The sequence below is a fragment of the Mastigoproctus giganteus genome, chromosome 13 (assembly GCF_048544385.1).
Source record: "Mastigoproctus giganteus isolate SK-2022 chromosome 13, ASM4854438v1, whole genome shotgun sequence".
NCBI lineage: Eukaryota > Metazoa > Arthropoda > Arachnida > Uropygi > Thelyphonidae > Mastigoproctus > Mastigoproctus giganteus.
The window spans coordinates 105926171-105950686 of record NC_143587.1 but is presented as its reverse complement, the minus strand read 5'-3'; the positions used below and the strand labels follow the sequence as shown (position 1 = coordinate 105950686).

General features: G+C 37.2%; 1 protein-coding gene across 2 annotated transcripts in view; it reads right to left on the bottom strand.

The window, feature by feature from the left end:
* Window positions 1-24516, bottom strand: part of Nup205 (nuclear pore complex protein Nup205) — a 738550-nt gene that overhangs the window by 6657 nt on the left and 707377 nt on the right. For both annotated transcript variants that reach the window (XM_090387115.1, XM_090387116.1), the window contains exon 39: window positions 17018-17172. In XM_090387115.1, the coding sequence (XP_090243241.1) occupies window positions 17018-17172 (155 nt within the window). The remainder of the gene's footprint in view (window positions 1-17017; window positions 17173-24516) is intronic.

Below are 24516 nucleotides of genomic sequence, written 5' to 3'. Positions count from 1 at the left end.
CACATGAGGAAGTCTGTAGGGAAGTGGAGACCAGAAGCTTAACAATCTCTGGCAGGGAGCTAAATGACTTTGTAATAACTGAGAGCGAAGTGCAGGAGAAATTGTTGAAGTTAAACATAAGAAAGGCATCTGGGATGGATGGGATCTATCCAGTTATATTATGGGAGGTGGCAAAGGAAGTAAGCAAACCCTTAGCCACAATTATGAGAGCATCTTTGGACTCAGGGGAAGTCCCCATGGACTGGAGATGTACAAATGTATCCCCAATTCACAAAGGGGGATCAAAGGGCGACACAAATAATTACAGACCTGTTAGTTTAACTTCTGTTCCATGGAAAATACTGGAGTCACTGGTTAAAGAAGCAATGCAGGATCATCTAGACAAGGCTGCAGTTATAGTTCAGACACAGCATAGGTTTGTTAAGGGGAAGTCCTCTCTAACAAATCTAATTGGATACTATGATGTGGTCACAAAGGAACAGTATGCAAAAAAAAAAAATTGGTATCGTGTACTTGGATTTTAGGAAAGCTTTTGATACTGTTGCACGTGGATAAAAGGAGGGTTGAGTGAGAGAAGACAGACAGTGGTAATCAATGGACACTGCTCTTCATGGACTAATGTTATTAGCGGAGTCCCCAGGGTTCAGTGTTGGGCCCATTGTTGTTTTGTGTATTTATTAAGGATATTGATGTCTAAGTTTGCAGACGATATGAAGCGTGGCAGGGTTGTTAATGACAGTAATGATAGCACACTACTGCAACAGGATCTAGAAAAGTTGAGCAGATGAGCTGAGAGGGGGCAACTGAAGTTTAACATTGACAAATGTAAAGTACTGCATGTGGGTAGCAGTAACCCCAGAGTAACATACCAACTGGGTGGTATTACACTTAGGGTAGTGGAGAATGAAAAGGACCTGGGTGTAATTGTGCAGTAAGATATGAAGTTTTCTGAGCAGTGCCGGCAGGATGTAAGGGTAGGTCATGGTATCTTGTCAATGATATACAGGAATTTTGCTAACAGGAATAAGGAGGTGATACCGGGGTTCAAGCCCCTGACTGCTGAATACGGTCGATCTGCCAACCCGCACTGGACCAATGCGGGTTGGCAGAATCTTTCTAGCGTGGCGGATTATGGCCCATTTCCCTCAGCATGAATTGTTGAGGAGGCTTCCATCCTGCAGTGGGTTGATAATGGCTGCACTTTACCTTTTTTGTCCCCTTGTACAAGACAATGGTCAGGCCACACATTGAGCACTGTATACAAGTCTGGAGGCCTTATTTTAGGAAGGATGTGGAGCTGCTGGAACGAATACAGAGAAGCGCAACGAGATTGGTGAGTGGAACAAAGGGTTGCTGTTACCAAGAGAGGCCTAAGGCACCTGCGAGGTGATCTAATTGAGGTGTATAAGGCCTTAAATGGTTCTAGCAAGCTCATTGCTGATGGTATTCTTCCTCTTACTCAGATTACTCACCTGAGGGGACAAATTCAAATTGAGGAAAGACAGTTGTAGAATAGATGTGCAGAAGTTTGCCTTTAGCCAGCAGATGGTTGATAGTTGGAACAAACTTCCATCTCTTGTAGTGGAGGTCAAGGCAGAACTAGAACTAGACAAGCATTTGGAGTGAATGGATGGGAAGTTTTTTTTTTGGCTGATGCTATATAAGCTTGGTTTCTTGTATCTTATGCCTCTTCTAATATTAATGTAGGCATAGAAATGAGTTTATTGAATTACCTGCTTTCTGTATGAATTATTTATAGTATGCATAAAATATTTTATTATTTTACTGGTTTTTACTTTATCACCTTTAGATTTCTCTTTCATCAAAATTTTTCCACCCCTTTATTAAATTTGATGCATGGTATTTTATTGTAATCTTTAATATTGTTTATTTTAATTTTTCCTTTGTAGCTTCATTCCATCTAATGGGCTTTCTAATCCAGCTTTTAATTTTTTATAATTCAATTAGGTATTTTTCGCCTTTTTCCCTATCATCTACTCTTAATAATCTTTCTTTGTAATCTTTCCCTACTAGTTTGGCACCTTCTGCTTTTTACATTTCCCTCTGTTGGCTTAATTATTATAACTTTGCTTATATACTTTTGTATCCTTTGTTGCTGCTTCATGCACTTAGGTACGTGTGTGTGTGTGTGTGCGTGTGTGTGTGTGCGCGCGCGTGAAAAGTAATAGCTGCAGAGAAAAGAGAAGAAATGAAATTAAAAAAAAAATAAATTAATTAAAAATTAAACAGTATATAGAAATACACCTATATTTATATAAAAAATTATATTGTCATATATTGCACAATTGTAGCCTTCCTTCAAGTGTTAATCACCAGAATTGCATGATTCTGGTGATTAGATGACAATATAATGTCCTCTGTTTCTAACATAAAGTACATGCCATGGCAAAATAAAAATTAATAAATAGCAATTAGGAGAAAAAAAAAATTAAGAAATCCAAATAAAATAGCTGTGGTGAAATAAACAACAGGATTGTACAATATACGAAAATATAATTTTTTATATAAGTATATATTTATTTCTATATGGTGTTCATTTTTTTTTTAAACTTTCTTTTCTCTTCAGCTATTACTTATTTACATATTATACCATTATGGTCGTTGGGTGCTTCCTATCTATCAGTGGCTTTTGTCCATAAATAATTTCCTTCTTTTTTCATATTCTTTCTTCTTCTCATATAATATTTATAATTATGTATATAGAAATTGTGATGTAAATATGTATTATGGGGGAAATGTAAATATGTATCCCCATAATACATATATCTTACTACAATTTAGAAGCAGATACGACAATGATCTGTTGTATTACTCGCAAATAATAATTTTTGCATGTACTTGTAGATGGGAGTAATGTCGAGGAAGGTTAACACATTCAGTCTTATCTGTCTGCCTCTAGCCTCTCTCTTCCACTAAGGGAAAGACAGTTGTGGTGTGAATATATGTGTAGGTTATTTCTGTATCTATTGCATGCTGTTTGTTTCTTCTATGTTTTGCTTAGCATTGTATTACTAAAATGTTTAAGCAAAAGCAAAGGAAGTAGCTGAATCACCCTGATAATTTCTGCAGTGTGTGTGTGTGTGCGTGTAGACATTTTACTACAAAACTCAGAGGAAGAAAATCTACAGTATTACTAAACATGCATATTCTTTGTACTTTAGTTGCAAGAGTGATCAGGACAAAGCTTGAGTTCCACATATGTGTGCAGTATTACCTTCCCCACAAATCTGAGGATGTGGCTAACTGGGAAAATTAAAAGTGTCTTTTTCTGTTCCTATAATGTGGATAGAATCGTGTGACCACATTGATGACTACTACTTCTGCAAATCAAATATATCAGGGATGTCTAGAAAATGAAACACGGCATTAAATATTCTGCAATAAGGCCTATTCCACATAAAGAAGACCTGTCAATATCAAATTCCTCAAAATCATGGGATAAAAGAAGCAGCAATGAATATCGTGAGGATTCTTGCATTGCAGACCTTGCTGGACTTTCTACCTCAACATTTTTGGACTCTAAGCAAAATTTATATTCTGCACTTCATTAAACAAGAAGAGTTGAATGACAAGTTCATGATTTAAATCAAGCAGAAATCCTTAATTCTAGGTTACAACAGTGAAAGTGTTTTCAAAATATTTCTCTATGGGATGCAATGTGTGCTTCTAGAAAGATGGTGGTCTTTTTAATTGGGGGGAAGCAATCCTAACGAATGGCATTTATTTATTTGTTTCAGAATTAAGTTTAAAAGCAGTTCTGCTGCATAACGGAAGTGCATTTCCACCAGTTCCTCTACTTCACACTGTTGACTTGAATGAAATATAAAAAAGTATGTCCAAGATCCTGAGTGCAATACAGTGCCATGACTTTGCTTGGAAAGTCTGTGCTGATTTTAAGGAAATTAGATTACTCACTTTGTATGAGGAGTTTTATTATTATTATTATTAGCCATATGGTGCAGGAAGTCTGCACCAGCCAAAAAAAAATTGAGAGAGAGAGAGAAAGAAAGTAGAAGAGAATCACCAAGAAAGAGAAGAATGATGATATCCAGCTCAGGACCCTGGGTATGCCAAGCCCATACTCACCAGATGTGAGCCCCTCACAAGATACTGTTGTTTTCTATGTCTGTGGGTCAGTTGTACAACAGAAAGCATTAGACTGTGTAGAAGTGGGAAAAGAAAGAGGAATTTTTAATAGAGAGAAGTAATATAAAATGTGTTCTACTGGCTGAACCAAAAAAGGTTCTTCTTTCTATATAAAGTTTAGATTAATGAAGAATTTTTTTACAGCTCCGGAGAAAGAAGGAAGTGGATTCTGCTACCAAAGGGAAGTGTTTCCCACTTATCAAATGCAAAACTGAAAGAAAGAAATTTTCATTGGCTGACAAATAAAGAAACACCTGAAGATGATGTTTGAAACAAAACTACAAGGTACTGAATTAACAGCTTGGTGATTGTTTAACACTTTTGTTGCTGGCTTTTCCAATGACTTTTTTGACCTGGGACTGAAAACCAGAGCACTGAGTCAATCTGGATTGGAAATGGCAGATACATATTTTGGCTTTCTTCCCACTCTGGCTAAATTAATCAGCCTCCAGAGAGGGTTGCTTAACAAAAATATCTGGTTTTTCTTCTGTCAAATCAGAAGTTTTAGAAGTAGGATGGTTTCCCCTCCAAGTGGATTAAAAACCTGTGCTGCACATTTGTGAAAACAAACTGTGAATAAACAGTTGTGCGAGGAACATTGCAGTCGTGCAAGGATTTATTGTAAAAAGAGAATGAAGATAAGTATGAATCTCTAGTTTTACTGCAATGTTATAGAGATGCTGCTTATAAAAATAATTACCATCTCGGTTTTTCCCTCAAAATTTTGGGATATGTAAGTGGTGAGCAAGGGGGGAATGCTTTCATCAGGACGTATGATGGAAAAGTGGTACCAAGGTCACTGGGATACTTCCACGATTGGAGATTACTGCTAGTTTCTTAAAAAGAGAATTTGATAGTACGAACCAGAGCTATAATGCTCAATACGCTCTACATTGATATCAATATGATACATAAAACGCTTCCGTATGATACTCTTTAGAAATTAAAACGAAAACAATTAAAAATTAAGTAAAAAATTAATTTAATGAAAAAATTGCAAAACGATTTTTCCTTCCTGAAGCAGACAATGCTTTTCAAAACCTAAATAGGGATATTTGTCTTCGCACATGGGCGAAGACACCTTTCGAGACAAAGTATACAAACAAATTTTTGGTTTGCCAATGGGATTAAGCCTGAGCGGCCTAATATCAGAAATCTATATTAGGAGAATACAGATACTAAGTCATTAAATTTTCTAAATTTCACGCTTCCTCGGTACGCTAATAAAATCCAATTTAACGTCTATCGTAAACCTATAAACACTGGTATGCTTCAGCATTATAACAGCTATCACCTGTTCACCTACAAAAGATCGATTATCTTTAATCAATTTCTCAATGCTTATAAATACAAATATTAACCAGCAGATTCTTAAACAGGGGTTACCCACTTGCTACAATAGACAGAATTAATGTACAAGCTAAGAATAGAATACAAAAAAATACACCACCCAACAATAATAATATCAAAAAATACTTTATTTCTGTCCCATATATTGAACAGTGGCACAAATAATTTAACAGATTCTTTAAAGATACCGAATTTAAAACTAGCCAGGCCAATATGGAAATTACACACTATACTGAAAAATCACTCAGTCCTTTCCTCGTTTGCAACACAAATAAATGACCTAGTATATTTCTTGTGATGATTGTGACTCGTCTTATCAGGGTTCTATGCGGTTTCCTCCGAATTTTCATGTTAATGAACACGTGGCCTCAGTTCGTGCTTTTCGTCCAGCAACACTAGAATTAGCCTTTCATGCCGTTAATGAAAAACATATTTTTTTATTTAATGAGGCGAAAATACTTGGTGTCCACCATAACTGACTATTAATTGCAGAAACTGTCGAAATTAAATTACATGAGAATTCTGCTAATGTTTGATGGCCATATCTAATCTCCAATCCATGGTCTTTTATCTGCATGCGCGAAGATCCCTATTTAAGTTCCATGCTCACGACATATGGTTGAAAAGCATTGTCAGTTTCAGGAAGGAAAATTGTTTTGCAATTTTTTTTACTTAATTTTTAATTGCGTTAAATTGATACTGATTAAATTGATTTTTAATTGTTCCTTACTGTAATGTAAGATTTTCGATTTTTTAATTGTTTTTGTTTTAATTTCCAGAGAGTATCATATGGAAGTGTTCTAGGTATCATATTGAGGTAAACTTCTCTTATTCTTTTATTATAAAAGGAAAAAGAATGCATGTGGTACATTATATGTTTGATTAAAGTATTTCAAAATGAGTGACTCATTTTTAAGAAATTGCATATATTATTCTGTGGTATTAGAAACTGGCCATTCATTAAGTTACTAAAATTTCAATATATTCAGTGAACAAATGATAGAGACAGAATTTTGGTATTTTTGGAATCAGCAGATAAATTTCCTTTAAAATCTGCAACTTTTACTCTGGAGGTACAAAAAAGTTTTTTTTTTTTTTTTAGCATTGGCATTAGTAGAAGCATACGATGCAAAAACGCAAGCTTATGCAGCATCAGCCAAAAAAAAAAAAAAAAACCCTCCCATTTCACCCCTCCATTCATTCGAAATGCCTGTCCAGATCAGCCTTAAATTTATTTAGGCTAATATCTATTAGCAAAATTCCTATATATATCATTGATAAGACTCCATGACCTGGCCTGGCAGCTTGTTTGCACCACTCAGCGAACTTCATATTTGACTGCACAATTACCCCCGAGTCTTTCTCACTTTCCACTTCACTTAGTGTAATGCCACACAGTTGGTACATTTCTCTTTGGTTACTGCTACCCGTATGCAGTACTTTGCATTTGTCAATGTTAAACTTCAGTTGCCACTTCTCAGCCCATTTTCCCAACTTATCTAGATACGGTTGGAGTATCATACTGTCTTTACTGTCGTTAACAACCCCGCCAACCTTTGTATCATCTGCAAACTTGGACATTAAACCTGATATACCTTCATCAGTATCATTGATAAATATACAAAACAACAATGGGCCAACACCGAACCCTGGGGAACTCCACTAATAACATTCATCCACGAAGGCAGTGTCCATTGATTACCACTCTCTATTTTCTCCCACTCAACCATTCCTTTATCCATTGTAGCAACTTACCTTTAATGCCATACCTCTGCAATTTGTACAGCAGTCTTCCATGTGCAACAGTATCAAAAGCTTTCCTGAAATCCAAGTGTATGATATCAAAATTATTTTTGGCATTCAGTTTCTTTGTGACCACATCATAGTATTCAATCAAAATGGTCAGACAAGACCTCCCTTTAACAAACTCTGCTGTCTTAACTATTACTGCAGTCTTGTCTAAATGATCCTGCAATGGTTCTTTAACCAGTGATTCCATTATTTTCCCCAGAACACAAGAACTAACAGGTCTGTAGTTACTTGTGTCACCTTTTGAAACCCCCTTTGTGAATTGGTGACACATTTGCACACCTCCAGTCCATGGGGATTTCCCGTGAGTCGAAGGAAACTCTCATAATTATAGCTAAGAGTTTACTTACTTCCTTTGCTGCCTCCTTTAATATAACTGGATAGATCCCATCCACCCCGGGTGCCTTCCTTACGTTTAACTTCATCAATTTCTCCTCCACTTTGCTCTCAGTTATTACAAAATCACTTAGCTCCCTGTTAGCATTTGATAAACTTCTGGCACTCCTCTCATTGAATAACTCTACATATGTGAATGTAGATGCAAAATACTCATTCAGTTTATCAGCTACCTGAGCTGATAAAATGGAAGACTGCTGCTGTAAAAATTGCAGAGGTATGGCATTAAGGGTAAGTTGCTACAATGGATAAAGGGATGGTTGAGTGGGAGAAAATAGATCATCAATAGTCAACCCATCTATGTTAAGTGGTCCAATTTGATTCATCCCTTTCCTTATAGAATTTACATAAGTAAAGAACTCTTTGCTGTTTTTCTTTGCATCCTTTGCCAAGGATTTCTCATAATCTGCCTTTGCCTGCCTAACCTTTTTTGTGATTTGATTACCTGCCACAGGCTTCTGTGTCACCTGATACTTTATATGCATCCCATACATTCTTTTTTTCCTTCTCTGCCACGAGTCTCATTAATTCATCTGACATCCATTTAGGCCTAAACCTTGAACAATATTTCTTAGTTGGAATGAAAAGCCTAGTAGCCTCCAAAATTATGTCTCTGAAGGCTTCCCATTTAGAATTTAAAAACTGTCTGAGACCTCTGTAGTCACCTTTACGAAATCAAAAGTCCTTCCCTTTAGCCTTGATGGTAGTTACATCTTTAAGTAATTCCCACATCAGTACATTGTGATTACTGTCACCCAGTGGTTCCTTTATCTGCAAATTCTTAATGCATGAATAATCACTGCTGGTAATCAGATCAAGAGTATTACTCTCTCTCTCTCTGGATGTCTCTTGAACATGTTGCTGTTGAAAACAGCATCCAATAAATCCACAAAAGTCTTGCTAGTGTGCAAATGAACAATCCATAAGTGCAAGTCAATATCTAGAAAATTAAAATCCCCTATTATAAGACATTCTGATTTACTGACCCACTCTATTTCTCTGCACAATTACTCATCAGATTCATTAGGCCTATAACACACACTTACTCTCATTTTTCGTTTCCCAGTGCTTATTTCACACCAAACAGACTCAACACTGCATTGTCCACCAACATCAATTGGATGCACTTCCTTAGATTTTAGTGTTTCTTAACTAACAGCATAACCCCTCCTCCCTTCCTGTACACATTGTACTCCCCAAATTCCAATTCTGCACTGCTTATGTCTGTGTGACACCATGTTTCTGATATCCCAACAATATCTGCCTTTGATGTCTTGACTAGCACTTCAAGCTCATCAAATTTATTAACTATACTCCTAACATTGGTGTACATGCTAGTATACATGCACCTGTTTCTACTCTTAGTTACCCTAACACAGCCCATGTATTTACTTGTTCCACTATGACTCCCAACAGTCCTGGAAATCTCCATTACCTTGCTTTCCAGGCTGTTGCTCATTCTAATAGAAGCAGTGCAAGAATCACTTTTGCCTCTGCCTGTGGCCAGTGTTAACCTTTTAGTCTGTGTATCCTCCAAGCTAGCAGTTCTCCGACCCACCTAACATTGCCTCGTTAGCTACAGCAAATATTCTTGCACTCTTTCTATTTAAGTGTATCCCATCCCCGTAGAAGCAGTCTCTCCTGTCAACAAGCAGAGACCAGGCTGAAAAAAATTCTACCCCTTGAGTCTTGCACAATCTCTCCAGGGCCGAATTGATCGACAAGGCTCTCATCAAATACTCCCTCCTATCATGTCTTGGCAGAATTGCAGACACTTTCACATGCAACCCTAATTTGCGACTTTTTTTCAACATTGACCTGTTGAAAAAAAACAAGTACAACTTGTTGAGTAAATCTGCAGATCTCTTACTCTTAATGTCATTAATTTTGTTGGCCAGTATTATATCAACCCACTATACTTTTTCCACTCAGCAGGGTTTGTGTTAATCTGAGAGAGGTTGCTTTCAAGAATCAGCTCATATGGGTAGAAAATGAATGCAGGACAATTCATGTTGTGGGTAGGGAATGTACATAAAATGAACACCGCGACCTTTATATATTTGAGGAAAGATGTGGCTGTTTTTCATTTTCATCCAGGTGCTTATAAGTGAACAACACAATCATTTTAAATGTTGCACAGAAATCCTACATCTGCTAACCATACACTATTTTAAAACTGTCCAACTTAATGCTAAACTAGCACTGCAACTATTTTAAAACCCTCCAACTTAATGCTGATGGTAGATTTATTCTTTCTTGGACAACACACATAAGGGGACATAATTTAAAAATGATGGCTGAAGGATAGATTTGTGACTTGATTAAATAATGCACACGTGGTACTGCATAAATGCCTAGTGGCATGTTTTTTTAAGCCAGGCATGGTCCCATTCCAGTTTCATAGAATACAGGGATATTGAAGTTTTCAGACTTAATGAGATGTGGATACCCCTCTCATGTTCTTGATAGATTTGAGGCACAAGCTTGAGATGCTTCCTTGCAACAACAACATCCCCCCCCCTCTGCTGTGACTGATTTCTTGTCTACTGCATACATTTCCCTACTATCTGGGTGTTTCTGAGAACTTTGCCAGGGTATTACTTAAGGAGATACTGTATTATACATGTACAACTTCCTGACAGGAAGTTGCAGTCACATATTACTAATCTAAAACTGCAATTCCTCTATTCACATAAAGTGGTTTTGTTTATAACATATGTAACAGAGGTGCCTGAACTGTGGCATCTTACAATTTTGCTCACCCAACCACTGCTGAACATTACTGGAATGAATAGATCTCCTGCCATAATATTGACATTACTGACTGTTCGCACAATTTCTTTTTTTCTTTTGCTTGTGGCACTCCATATTGCTACTGCAGGCCTTAATTATAATAACATTACATGCACCTACCCTATTATGGAATTTGTCGGTGCACCCAGAATATTGTTACTGATGTACTTCATTTATCACCACCAGATCCTTATTAGTTGTTCCCCCCCCCTTTATGTGAGCATATTGTGTCCTCATTTCTCTATCACATGATAAACTTGCTATTAATGCTGCATTGTGATATGACTATTTGGTTAATGAAGAGGTACACAGCCTTCAGAGCTAACATTTTTTAGCCTTGCTTATGTTTTGTGATTTTAACATATTTTATCCTGTATATATTGTATATATTTTTATTTCTTTATAGTTAATTATTCACTCTTATTTTATTTTTAACTTATTTTAATTAAGTTCAATTAGTCATCTTAAGTAATTTTATTTTTGTTCAGTATGATGCTTTCATGAATGAAAAACCTTTGAATATTTATTTATTCTTTCCCTGATCAATTGGAAAAAAAAAAAAAAAAAAGGATAAAGTTTGCTGTATAAACAAACAAAATAAACCAAATTAAAATAATTAGTTGAATAAGAAACTAATTATAAAATATTCTTCAGGTAACAGATTTTTGTGCTAACAAAGGCTGGATATGGTCTATTTGGGTATTATTTTGATTTGGTTAGGTTGATATGTTGGTTAATGGCAAGGGCTACTAAGGCCATATTGTGCCCGATTGTATTCCATAGTGCAATTACCAGTTAAAATCTTTTAAATAATCGTGCCTGCTTCAAGAAAACAAAGAAGTGGGCTAGATTTGCATCGTCTCCAATTAGATGAGGTAATGTTAAAGGTTTTTTCAGATGTGAAAGCAATGTGAAAATTGTGCTTCGATAATTATTATAATGATTGCAATCTATTAGAATATGCTTCACTGTAAGTGTAGACTGACAATATGCACAAATAGGCGGATCTTCCCCCATGAGTAAATAAATATGGGTTAGATGCATGTGCCCAATATGCATCCTAGCCAGGATCACCTCCTCTTGCCTATTTGATCGCATGCTTGATGGCCACAACTTAGGTTCGTGTTTAAATTGAAGCAGCTAATTGCCGCCCTGAGCCTGCCAGATTTGCAACCATTGCACTTCACACACATTTTTTGACTGATTTGTAGTCTGTATATTGCACTTTGTAGTTAGAAGAGCTTGCAGTGATTGGATGTTTAGCGGCTTGATCTGCATATTCATTTCCTTTGATGCCTACATGACCTGGTATTCAACAGAAAGTGACTGACTGGTTATCAGCTTGTAACGCAATTATCTGAGATCTGATTTGCTTCAATACGGGGTGGAGTTGCTTAGATGAATTTTTCAATGCTGTTATTGCACTTAGAAAATCAGAGTAGATCATAGTTTTCTTAATCGACAGATTAATCACGTGATCCAGAGCTATTTTAATTGCCCACAGTTCAGCAGAATACATGCTGCATTCCTTTGGAAGGGACACAGAACTAGAAAAAAATAGACGAAACTGCCATTGCACCCACTGTCGTACTTGTTTTTGAGCCATTGGTATATATTCGAAACCACCGAGAATTTTTAGCTACATGTGCAACATGGAGCTTCCTGATGGTGAGATCTGCTGCTTGCTTTTTCTCCCATTGTTGGAATGAGAAATCACAGATTGGAGTATATCACACCTTATCCCAATTGGCTTGTTTTCAGCCTTATCCCAATTGGCTTGTTTTCATTGGGTTTATTCTGATAAAAGGTGGTCCATTGGGGATCAAATAAGTATGGCAAGATAGGATGGAAGGGAAGGTTCCATATTTTTGCTGCATAGTTGAGTAGCAACATTTTCCTCCGAAGATGGAGTGGAGGTTCGTGTGCCTCTATATATAAACTCTGTACAGAAGATGTTCTGAATGCTCCTAAAGCAATTCTTAGGGCACTGATCAATAGTGTCTAACTGAATTAGCGCACTTTTCCTGGCAGAGTCATAGATTGGAGCTCCATAATCCAAGCGAGATCGGATTAATACCCGATGTAGCTGAAGCAGAGTATATCGGTCAGTATCCCACGTTAATGATGATAAGTACTCTTGAGGATATTTAACTTTTTCAAGCAAATGGTTCTCAGGTATGTGATGTGTTGTAAGAAGTTTAATTTATTATCTAGGATTAGGCCAAGAAATCTGATACTGTTCAAAAGAGGTATGGTGGAATTTTTAAGTTTTAATTCAGGCTCAGGGTGGATCTTTCATTTTTTACAAAAATGAATACAGTTGGATTTTTGTGCTGATAAGCAGTAGCCATTGCAAGACACCCACAGTTCAATTTTGTTAATTGAGATCTGAATTTGTCTCTTGATAGAATTCATATTTTTTCCTTGGCATGAGATCATGAGGTCATCTGCATAGTGATATAATTCTACTGTTCTTGGAATATCATGGATGATATTGTTTATTCTTATTAAAAATAGGGTAGGACTCAAAATAGATCCCTGAGGGATCCCCTCCTCCTGGATATGGACTATAGAAAGAACATTTAGATGATAACTTGAAAGGTTCTGCCCTGGAGAAAGCTCTGAACAAACAAGGGAAGCCTGCCTCGTAGTCCAAAGGTGTGAAAGACCCCGTAGAATACCAAAACGCCATGTTGTATCAAAGGCCTTCACTAAATCCAAACTTACCATAACTAGGAGGTCATTTCTGACAAAAGCATTTCTGATGTTTGATTCTGCTTTAGTCATCATATCTAATGCAGATCTATTTTGCCGAAAGCCATACTGATTTTTATGTAAGATGTTATGTGACTCAAGAAACCAGGTGAGCCGTTTGAGAACCATTTTCTCCAGTATTTCCCCCAAACAACTAGTTAAGGAAATTGGACAATAATTAACTGGATTAGAGAGGTCTTTTCATGGTTTAGGGATGGCTAATACAAGTGAATGTCTCCAAGAGCAAGGATAATCATGTTCCTGAAAAATTCTATTAAAAAATATTAGAAGAGTTTGTAAAGCAGCATTATTCAAGTGTTTTATCATAATATAAAAAATACCATCAGGGCCAGCTGCACTAATGGGTGCTCTGTTAAGAGATTCCTTTAACTCGGATATTGTAAAAGGCTGGTTATATGGAAGAGAGCGACTGGTGTTGAAATATAACTTCTGCCTTTCTGTTGCCTCTTTAATTTGTAGGAATGGAGCACCATATGAATTTGCTGCTGAAATTTCAGCAAAAGCATTTGCTATGTCTTTTGGGGAAGACAGTTCCTGTCCCTTGCAGATCAATATAGGAGAGGACGACAAAGGATATTTGCCGTTCAGATGTTGGATTTTCCTCCAGATGAATCTAGTATCGGTGTTTCTGGTAATAGTGGAAGCGAACCGTATCCAGGAAGCTTTTTTGGCTTTCCTTCTTATTTGTCGCGCTTTAGCATTAAGTTTCTTGTAAATAATAAAGTTAATAGTAGTGGGATGCTTGCGGAATATATTCCAAGCTTTATTCTTTTCTTTTTTTGCTCTATTACATTCATCATTCCACCAGTAATTTTTATGCCTGTGTGGACGAGTCGACGACTGAGGAATAGATTTATTAGCTGCTGCTAGTGTCTGTGTAGTGACATGGTCAGTGGCTTCATCTATTGACAGATTCTGAATCAAATGTTTATCTAAAGATATAATTAAGGAAAACTTTGTCCAATTTGCCTTTGAGAATTTCCACCTTTTGCCAGTTTCCTGATAGGTGGAGATTTGGAATCTACAAATAATAGGAAGGTGATCGCTGTTAAGTGGATTATCCAATACTGCCCAATGTATACTTGGGTATATGCGGGGAAGCAGATAGACAAATCTAGGGCAGAAGTATTTCCTGTGGGAGAATGCACATGAGTATGTTCACCGGTGTTCAGCAGAGTTAGATTGTGTGTGTCCAGTATTGTTTCTATTAGTTTCCCTCTGTTATCCATACGTAGATTTCCCCATAATGGATGGTGACCCATCAAACAAATAGGAGGTGGCATCTAGGCAAGGAGCTCACCAAAGTCTTTGAGTACATATGTTTGGTTCGGTGAAAGATAAATCGATACAAGAGAAAAAATTATTCCAAGTTCTATTCTTACAGCAACATCTTCTAAATTAGTTTTTAAGGGGATTTGCATAGATGGATTTGTAATAGATACTAAAACTGCTACACCCCCATGGGCTGCAGTTGCTGCATTCCTGTCATGCCTGTACAAAGTATATTTCTTTATTGAGGGGGTCACTTGTAGAGTTAAATATGTTTCCTGTAAACAAATGTCTGCTGGACTGAAATGTCGAATTAAGTCATATAGCTCATCTGTATTAGTACGTAGTCCTCGACAATTCCATTGTAAAATGCACTGCATCATTTAGTTTTAGTGGTAGGATGATCCGGTTGTTTTTTAGAGGTAGTAGGCTTATTGCGATTTATTTTAATTTTATATATTTTTAGGAAAGGTAGGCCGTCCAGTGTCCATATCTTCTTCAGCATAAATTTCTAATAAAGGTTCTTCTTGAGTTTTCTCATCTATATCCATTTCTGAAGAATTAATGTTGTATGAATTGATGATTCAGCAAAATGCTGAAGAATTTTGCTGAATCATCTTAGTAGATGATTTAGCTTTTGCCATTCTGGTTTCACTTTGGGACTTTATGCCACTAGTAGAGGGGATGGAAATTGGAGTATTACAAGTCTGGTCTTTGTTGTTTTGCTTCAAAGATGGCTGAGGAACTGAAAGCTGAGCCCTAGCCTATTCAGCAAGCAATGTGTTAGGTGGAACTGCAGCAACAGAATGATATTTCTTTGTAATATTAGCATAAGTGTGTGCGGGAGTATCTTTCAGAATTTTTCGTCTCACTTCCTGATAGGTCACTTTGTGTTCAACTTTAAATTTCTGTATTTTCTTCCCAAGTTTCCATAACTTGCAATTTTTAGAATATGCAGGATGATCTTCCTTGCAATTAGGGCAAACTGCAGATGTTGCAGTACAGTCGGTTTTAGTGTGATCCTGGGATCCACATTTTCGGCATATTGTGTTTCCTCGACATGTTGTCTGAGAGTGTTCGAACTTCTGACACTTATAACACCGTAGTGGATTTGGTATATAGGGGCGAATATGGAAATCTGGATAACCAGCTTTGGTAAGTTTGGAGTACTGAACATAAGTATTACACTACGGGTTGGAACGAGATTGCCATCCCTACGAGTCAAAATTCTCTTAGCTTGTATGACCTTTTGATCTTTCAGTTCCTGCACAAGCTCCTCTTCTATTACATTCAACAGATCCCACTCAGAGATAACACCTTTGGAACTATTTAGGGTGGTGTGGGGAGAGATTTTAACGGGAATTCCTCCAAATGTTGTGAACTTTAACAACAGTTCTGAATGTTTGGACTGTGTTGTCTCAACGAGTAAATCTCCTGACTGTAATCTTTTGACCATTTTAGGTGATCCAGCAGCATTTTCTAGAAATCTCTTCACAAGGAAATGTGCTTATTTTGCACATTTCCTTGGTCCAAGTTATACCAATCTGTGGTATTTGAGCTCAGCGGCTCTAATGCTGGATAATTTTCTTTATCCATTTCAGCTCCTTTTCGTCTTCAGGGATTGGCTTTTCCACCCAGGCTACCAGCCCCGCCACAGGGAGGCAGGAGCAGTGCCGCTTGTGGCCATGCGTAGGATTTAGTACGGTTAGTATATAATAAAGAAAAAGGTACTTTCCTTTTTCTGGATCTCCTTTTATACTTTTAAAAAGTAGAGCTAATTAACAGAATGACTTTTAAACCGAAATAAACAAGGAAAAACTCAGTCGCTCTAGAAAAATCGCTCTATTAACTGCAATAGATATAGTACAGAAGATCGCTTGGCACCCGGGGGCCGTATTATTTTGAATCATGTTCCTTCAACCAATGAGATTTGTTTTCTTAACTAATGCTGTCGATAGTTTAGAATCTGTACTAGGAGTCCATTGCACATTACTGTATTGTACTTGCTAATCCTGACAAGATACAGACCACAGTAGATATAAAAGAAAGAACTGGCAATTGAACTTCACAGCCACTATTCTGAGCTGTAAAATATTAGTTCTGCCAGGCTGGATTTCTTAGTCACTATGCCAACCATATTTGTTGAACCTTGCCCAGAAATATTTCATTATAAAATCTGAATAATTTATTTCCCTAAGTCTTCTTATTCGATATCTTCATTACTGCATACTTGAATTAGCTCATGCTCACAAAGTTACTGCTAACTGCTTTAATATGAAGAGGCCTGAGTACTGTATAGGAACTATATTTGTCAGGTGTTCTCAAATATGTTATTTCACATTTCTGCAATTCTAAATTGAAAAATGTGTTATGCAGCATATTTAATAGCACTTTAGATTCTTATAACAAACTATACTTGAATAAGTAAATAATAATAAATATAGCATAATTTACCAACCTGTTCCACTGAGTGTAATTTCTGGAAAAAAGATTCTGCCATTACTGTTTGTGCATCTGTCTTCATCGAATCTAAGTCTTGTTGTGTTATGTACAGTTTTAATTGTTGGGGAATTTCTGATTCTTTTTCAGGAAGAAGAGTTAAAACTGAAGACTCTATAATTGCATTAGAAAAAGACAGTGATAAACTCATTATATTCACTTTTAAAAAGCAAATGAAACAATAAAAAACAAAAACATTACACTTACAAGACCAGCTTTCAAGTTAACATCTGAAGTGCTGATTATGTTTTTATGGAGTAAGCTATGTAATGTTTTTTAAATGTAGGATTAAAGTCTAGAAGGAAGAAATGAAATTTAAGTATTGCATTGATGTAGCAGAATGAGAAATTAACCAATTTCTCAAGTTGTATTTTTGAAAGCAGCATGTAAATTGAAAATCTTTCTTCAGACTTTAGATCTTTTTTCAAGGTTTTTAATTTTGTAATTCTGATGCTGAAAACTAGATAATTGAAACATAGTTCAAAATTGAAATCAATCACCAGTTTGAAGAAAAGATGTTCAGTAGTTAAAAGAGAATGCCAAACTTTGTTTATTAAGGAGATATTTTTTATTGCTAAGCTGTAATCTATTTAAGTTTAGCATGTCCTTTAAGTTAAACAGTAAACCCTCAATTTAACAGATATCAGAAATAAGGGACAGCATTCAGTGAACCTGGCTTTTCAACTGTATGACACGTGGTGGCATAACTGCCAGTTGAAATATTTTCACAATAAAGCAAATTTAACTTACAACTAATGAGAAGGCTGGCCTTGCTTTAGGTCTTTAGTTCATCAGTACATCAGACAAAAAAACTGAAATACCATATGAAGCATTCTTGTTTCCTTTTAAGACCACCGAGAGAAGAGAAATTATGCTCTTTGCTTATGCTACTTTCATCAACAAGACATGCAAAGTTTTCAAATTACATACTATAGTATACTGCAGTTTCCACAAGGTAGTGCAGTTTGAAACTTCAGCTGCATGTTCCCCACCCCCGAATCTGTGGTATCTAAGAAGGGTGGTGAGAAAAGAAAGTGTGTAAATCTCTGTTTCTCGTAAAACGAAGATAAATGAGAAGTTGGATTCTGATGTTTTGTTGGCTAGCATGTGTTTGAGGAGTAAGGGATGGAGAAAAAAAAGTTAGTATTAACATTAGTTGTTGAGGCGTACAATGCAAGAACACAAGCTTATGCAGCATCAGCCAAATAACCCCTCCCATTTCACCCATCCGTTTATTCCACATGCCTGTCTAGCTCAGCCTTAAATTTATTCAAGCTATCAACTTCCACAACAAGAGATGGAAATCTGTTCCAGCAATCAACTTCCCACTGGCTAAAGGCAAATTTCCGCACATCTGTTCTACAATTGTCCTTCCTCAATTTGAATCTATGCCCCCTCAGGTTTGTAATCTGAGCAAGAGGAAGAATCCCATCAAGCTTGTTCAACCCATTCAAGGCTTTATACACCTCAATCAGATCACCTCGCAGGTGCCTAGTCTCCAGACACTGCAATTGGCAGAACTTAAGCCTTTCATGGTAAGGACCCCTTCATTCCCCCTCACCAATCTTGTTGCCTTTGTTTGCACATGCTCAGGAAACTACATCCTTCCTAAAATGAGGTCTCCAGACCTGTATGCAGTATTCAAGGCGTGGCCCGACCATTGCCTTATACAAAGGGATAATCTCCTTTTCCCTACTAGCAAAATTATTGTATATCATTGACAATACCCCATGACCTGCTCTGGTAGCGTGTCTGCATTGCTCAGAAAACTTCATATCTGACTGCACATTTACTCCCAGATCTTTTTCATTTTCCATCACCCTAAGCGTGGTACCACACATTGGTATGTTTCTCTTGGGTTACTGCTACCCACATGCAGTACTTTGCATTTGTCAATGTTAAACTTCAGTTGCCACTTCTCAGCCCATCTGCCCAACTTATCTAGATCTTGTTGCAGTAGCATACCGTCTTTACTGTTGTTAACAACCCTGCCAACCTTTGTATCATCTGCAAACTTTGACTTTAAGCCTGATTATAACTTCATCAATATCATTGATGAATACATAAAACAACAATGGGCCCACACCGAACCCGGGGGAACTCCACTAATAACATTAGTCCACAAAGAGCAGTGTCCATTAATTACCACTCTCTGCCACCTCCCACTCAACCATTCCTTTATCCCTTGTAGTAACTTGTCTTTAATGCCAGACCTCTCCAATTTGTACATCATTTTCATTTTTTGTTTCTGATATAAGAGCAATGAAAAGTTCATTGCAAACTGCTGTAAATTTACAGCAGTTTGCTGTAAAGTTTTACGCTAGTGCATTTAATATAAATCTGTTTTCAGTTTTCTCTAACACATCTAGTTTTTGTGATGAGACTGATTATATGACTCACATACCTATTCAGCAAACCTACATGAATATAATTATTATTTCTCTATTAGTATTATTTGTCATTTATATTTATCATTGTTTGAATATATCTATAACCTTATTATTTCATAATTTAATTATGATTATAAACTTTTTCAGGTAAGATCTGGCCAACTGCTGAAACACTTTCACTGTCACCTAGAAAGTGTAAAAATCATTGCAACAAATTATGCTATATGCATGACTCTTTCCTAACTAAACCACAAAGATGCACAATTACAATGGATATTCAGAAAATTTACCAGTTATACTTCAGATGTACTCTAAGTGATCAGAATAAGAAGTACAAATGTGGTGCATGTTATTTGTACTACTTGTTAGAATGGATGAAGTGATTTGTTGAACAAAATGAAATAGTTGATGCCATTTGCCATACCCATGACAGGAGGGAGAAAGTCTCATCTTGAGACCAAAGCAGAAACGAAACAACTGGTTAAGAAGAAACTCAGTATCTCATCACCAAAAAAGAAACCAAGTTTTGGCAACATTCTTTAAAGTAAATGGTCTGCTCTGATAATTCCATGATATCAATGGAGTTTTTAGGAAGTTGTTATGAGTTCATGTTACATCTCAATTGTGAATCTTTATTGTCAACCCACAGTGAACGCTGGTCTCTTGCATAACAAGAACTTAAGTCATTCATTCCCATTGCCACTCTACTCATCTAAAGGAAACATACTATAATGTGGAGCCGACCGGGCTAGCCGAGTGGGTTTAGTACCTGCCCGGCAACCCAAAGGTCGCGGGTTCGATTCCCGCCTCGGGCTTGGATCAAAGTACTGCAAAAACCTTGGGAGGTGCAACATGGCCACAGAAGCCGATGCGCCAATAACTACCAAATCAATCAATCAATCAACTATAATGTGGGCGCCTCCGTAGCCAGGTGGGAAGGAGCAGCAGTGCGTAGCACACGCTTCTTGATTAGACCGGGGTTCGAGCCCGTCACCACCAAATACGGCGAATGCGGAAAGGTCAGGGAATGATCACCGCATATCCCGGAGCAATGTGGCCTTAGTTGCTAATGCTCCTAAAAACCAAATAACAACAACAAATAACAACAACTATAATGTGAAGACACCACTCGAAGTAATTGGCATGTTAATGGGAATGCCAAGAGGGTTCACAAAATATTATTTCCTATGCCTATGGGGCAGCCATTCCACCACAGGCTATTATGTTGGATATAACTGGCCTCAAAGAAGCACATACAAGCCAGGAATGAGTAGTGTACTGTACATTCCATAAGTAGATCCAATGAAGAACTTCCTTCAACCTCTCCACACTACATTTGATGTAATGAAGAGTTTTGTGAAAGTAATGGATGAGACAAATTCAAGAGGATTTCATTACTTAAGTGAGAAATTTCCAAAGATTAGTGCTTCAAAAGTGAAAATCTTTGTGGGCCTAGAATCAGAGCACCTCTGCAGGATGAAAGCTTTGAAAAATTTCTCAATTTATTAGAACTAAAAGCATGGCAGGCTTTCAAATAGCTTTATGGAAACTTTCTGGGTGACCTCAAGTCTCCCACATACAAAGATGGAGTTCAGAAATTGGAAATTCTTGATGCATATAAAGAAAGAGGATAGTGTACATTTCTTGTATTTGCATTTAGACTTATTTCTGGAGAATCTTGGAATGGTGAGTAATGAGCAGGGGGAACAATCAATTTTGTCAGGACATTAAGCCAATGGAATTGCTACCAAGGTTTCTGGAAAAATTGAAATTGGCAGACCATTGCTGGATGTGTTACTGCGACATTCTGGTCAGAATGTACCAAAGGAAATCATCTGTACAACATTTTTAAATTTGTACATACCTTTTTTTACAATAGTCTACTGTATTATTTTAACTATGTGTACAATGTATATTAGGTTTAAACTGTAAAAGTGATAAAAATATAATTGTAACCAGTTTAAGCTGTTTTGTAATGAGTACAAGTTACTTTGTAATCTTAAGTAACTTGTACTGATATTATCAACAGTCATATTATTAAAACTGCATGTGACAGAAAAAAAATAAGAACATATTTGAAATCAGCATGCAAAATTGATCTAGAAAAGTGTGTTTATGCCTCTGATGAGGGGAATTAAAAAGTTTTATTTTGTTGACCAGTGTAATTTATTCAAACTACCCACTTCCACAACACAGGAAAGTTTCTTCTAATAATTGGTTACGCTTGGGTTGAAAGCAAATTTTTCCTTGTCTATCCTGTAGCTTTCCTTCTACAATTTAAGTTTAGTTTGCTTAATCCATTTAAAGGCTCGAACACTTCAATCAGGTTCACAGGCATATTGTTTACAGGAACTTTTTTTTTTTTTGTTAGTTGTTGGCACATCGGCTTCTGTGGCCATATTGCACCTCCCAAAGTTTTTGTATTTTACTCTGATCCAAGCCCGAGGCAGGATTCGAACCCACGACCTTTGGGTTGCTAGGCAGGCACTTTACCCACCTGGCTAGCCCGGTCAGCTTTACAGTAACTGAAATTTGCAGAACTGAAGTCTTTCTTGGAAAGAGTACACTTTTGTATTTCTGATTCATCTTATTGCTCATTTCTGCACCACCTGTTCCATGTCATACTTTTCTGTGACATGCCTCCTGTGGAGGGGGGGGGGACTGGCTCCCTTAGAATTTTTCCCATTATTTATAATTTTAAACACTATTTCTATGGCATTTTGCACTCATTCATAATATCTATACCTATAAATTTAGTAGTGTACTGAGAGGGAGGCCCTTGACCACACCCTTATAAGAATACAGTTCTTGTAACCCTAAAAGTTGAAATTTGTGTTGGACCATTAACTTAGAAAGATCACTTAGAACTGATAAAGACCGTTGACAATTTAACTGTAAAGTATATACACAAGACTTTCCAGAGTTAGGTAAAGTCGGTCCGAATTTTTGTTACCTCTTGGGCTTTTCACAAATTCAGGGCACTTAACGTCCTTAAAGGAATGGTCCGCATTCCTCTTCTTAAGCCGACAATTTGGGCAAACGACAGGTTCCTCCATTTTAGGAGAGTCTTGAATTTGATGACCCAGGTCACCGTAATGTTCGCAGGTAAACTCGGACGGGTGGCAGTTTTTAGCCGAGTGTCCGTAGCCAAGACATTTAAAACAGCGCGATGCTGTGAAAAAATCCTTCATACCATGGACGGACCATCCGACAAAAACCTTGAAATTTAAAGCCAAAAACTCTTTCCTAATTTTATTTGGGACCTCAAGAACCCAATGTTGATTGTTTTTGTTCTGAGACCTGATTTTAAAACGAACCTTAACAGACTCGAAATCTTCCTGGGAAATCCCATGATCCACAAGGTTTTTATTGAATAAGTCCTCCAGAAAATCAGAATCATTGAGATCTTTAGGTATGTCATATATTATGACAGTGGGATTTAATTTTTTAGGGGAATCCACAGAGAATTTTAACTCCTTGAACTTAGGGCAGGATTTAAGTTTATTTAGATCCTTGCTGTTGTCAGTTTCGATTAGAACTCCCTTTTCTCTTATTTTTCTTATTGATTTAATCTTTAATTTTTTAAATTCAGGTTTAAGACTTTTAGAAATTTCAGCTTTAACTTCCTCACTAGTTTTACAATTACTATCTGCATTTGCTTTAACTATGAGTATGTGCTTTGTTTGAACATCCGGTAAGTTAACAATACTCTGAAATTGTTTGCCAGCGCCTAAGGCAACCGCACCCACATAGGTGGGAGCCGGAACAGTTGGCAAGACATTTTGTTGTTTCCTCTGAATTTTGAGATCATTTAATTTTGTTCTCAACTTTTCATTCTCTATAGTTAGATCTATCACTAACCTTTCCATATTGTTCCAATTTTTGGACATCTCACAGTAGAGCCCTCTATAAAAACATCAAGCATATTTGCTTTTAATCCAAAGAGATAGTCAAGAATAGCAGCACTACCAGTTTGTTCACAATCTTGAGTCATTAAACGTATGAGTAGTATTTAAAGGTCCTTTTATAGGGGGAAATTTGTCTTCCAGTGTTTTTTTTCCATCATAGCTAGAGGTTCCTTGAAACTGGTGTCTGGAACTTCAGAGAAAGCCAATTCACAAGACAACTCGGCTACTGAAGCACTATAATCTGACATTTTGGACAACAGAAATTTGTATGGGGGAGGATCGTCAAAGCTTTCCAGGAACACGAAGCCGCCTTTTCCATTAGGCACTGTGCAAGGGCTTTGTGACTGACGCTGTATGTCGCTTCGCCCTACGGCGAGATGTCACTTTAAGAGACTTCACCTGAGGGGGGGGGGATTATCACTCCTCTCTGACCTTGACTGGAGCTGCAATCCAGTAGGCAGAAATCCGAACTGCTGAAAAACGACGATCTTCCACTGCAGAACGTGCGTGGTTCGATTAAACTTACACACAATTTGAAAGCGTTATAACAAACGGATCCGGGAGGTACTCACCTTGGGAGAGGTAGAACCATTTGGCCATTGCACTGTAACATGTGAGAACTTTTTAACATTCACTTATACTATAAAAATCGAGTGATAATCAAGAGCACTTAACACAACCGCTTCACCGTGTCCGCGCCACCTACCAAACTCTCCAAACTCAATACAATTGCTTCAAAAATAGGATGAATACGCATACCACTATCTCTATAATAGCGTCCTCCGGGGAGATTTGAAGCTGCTTCTCCCAAAAAATGTTCGGCCATAGCAGACTTATTGTAATCAGTGGTTCTTGTGGCATTTAACTCCCCGGAGGACGCTATTATTTTGGATCGTGCACACGGATACTGGGAGCGTAAATGGCTCGAGGGTTTACGGATTGGCTCATCCAGTAAGAATACTATGAATAGAGATAGTGGTATGTGTATTCATCCTATTTTTGAAGCAATTGTATTAAGTTTGGATGAACGATTTTGTTTGCCACGTACCCGAGCCATTTCCGCTTCTGGTTTTGCCCATGTGTCGGTGGAACCACGTGGAGAAATACCACGTGTGGAGGTACTGTGAGCCTGATATATAAAGAGATGTTGCAGGAAGTCA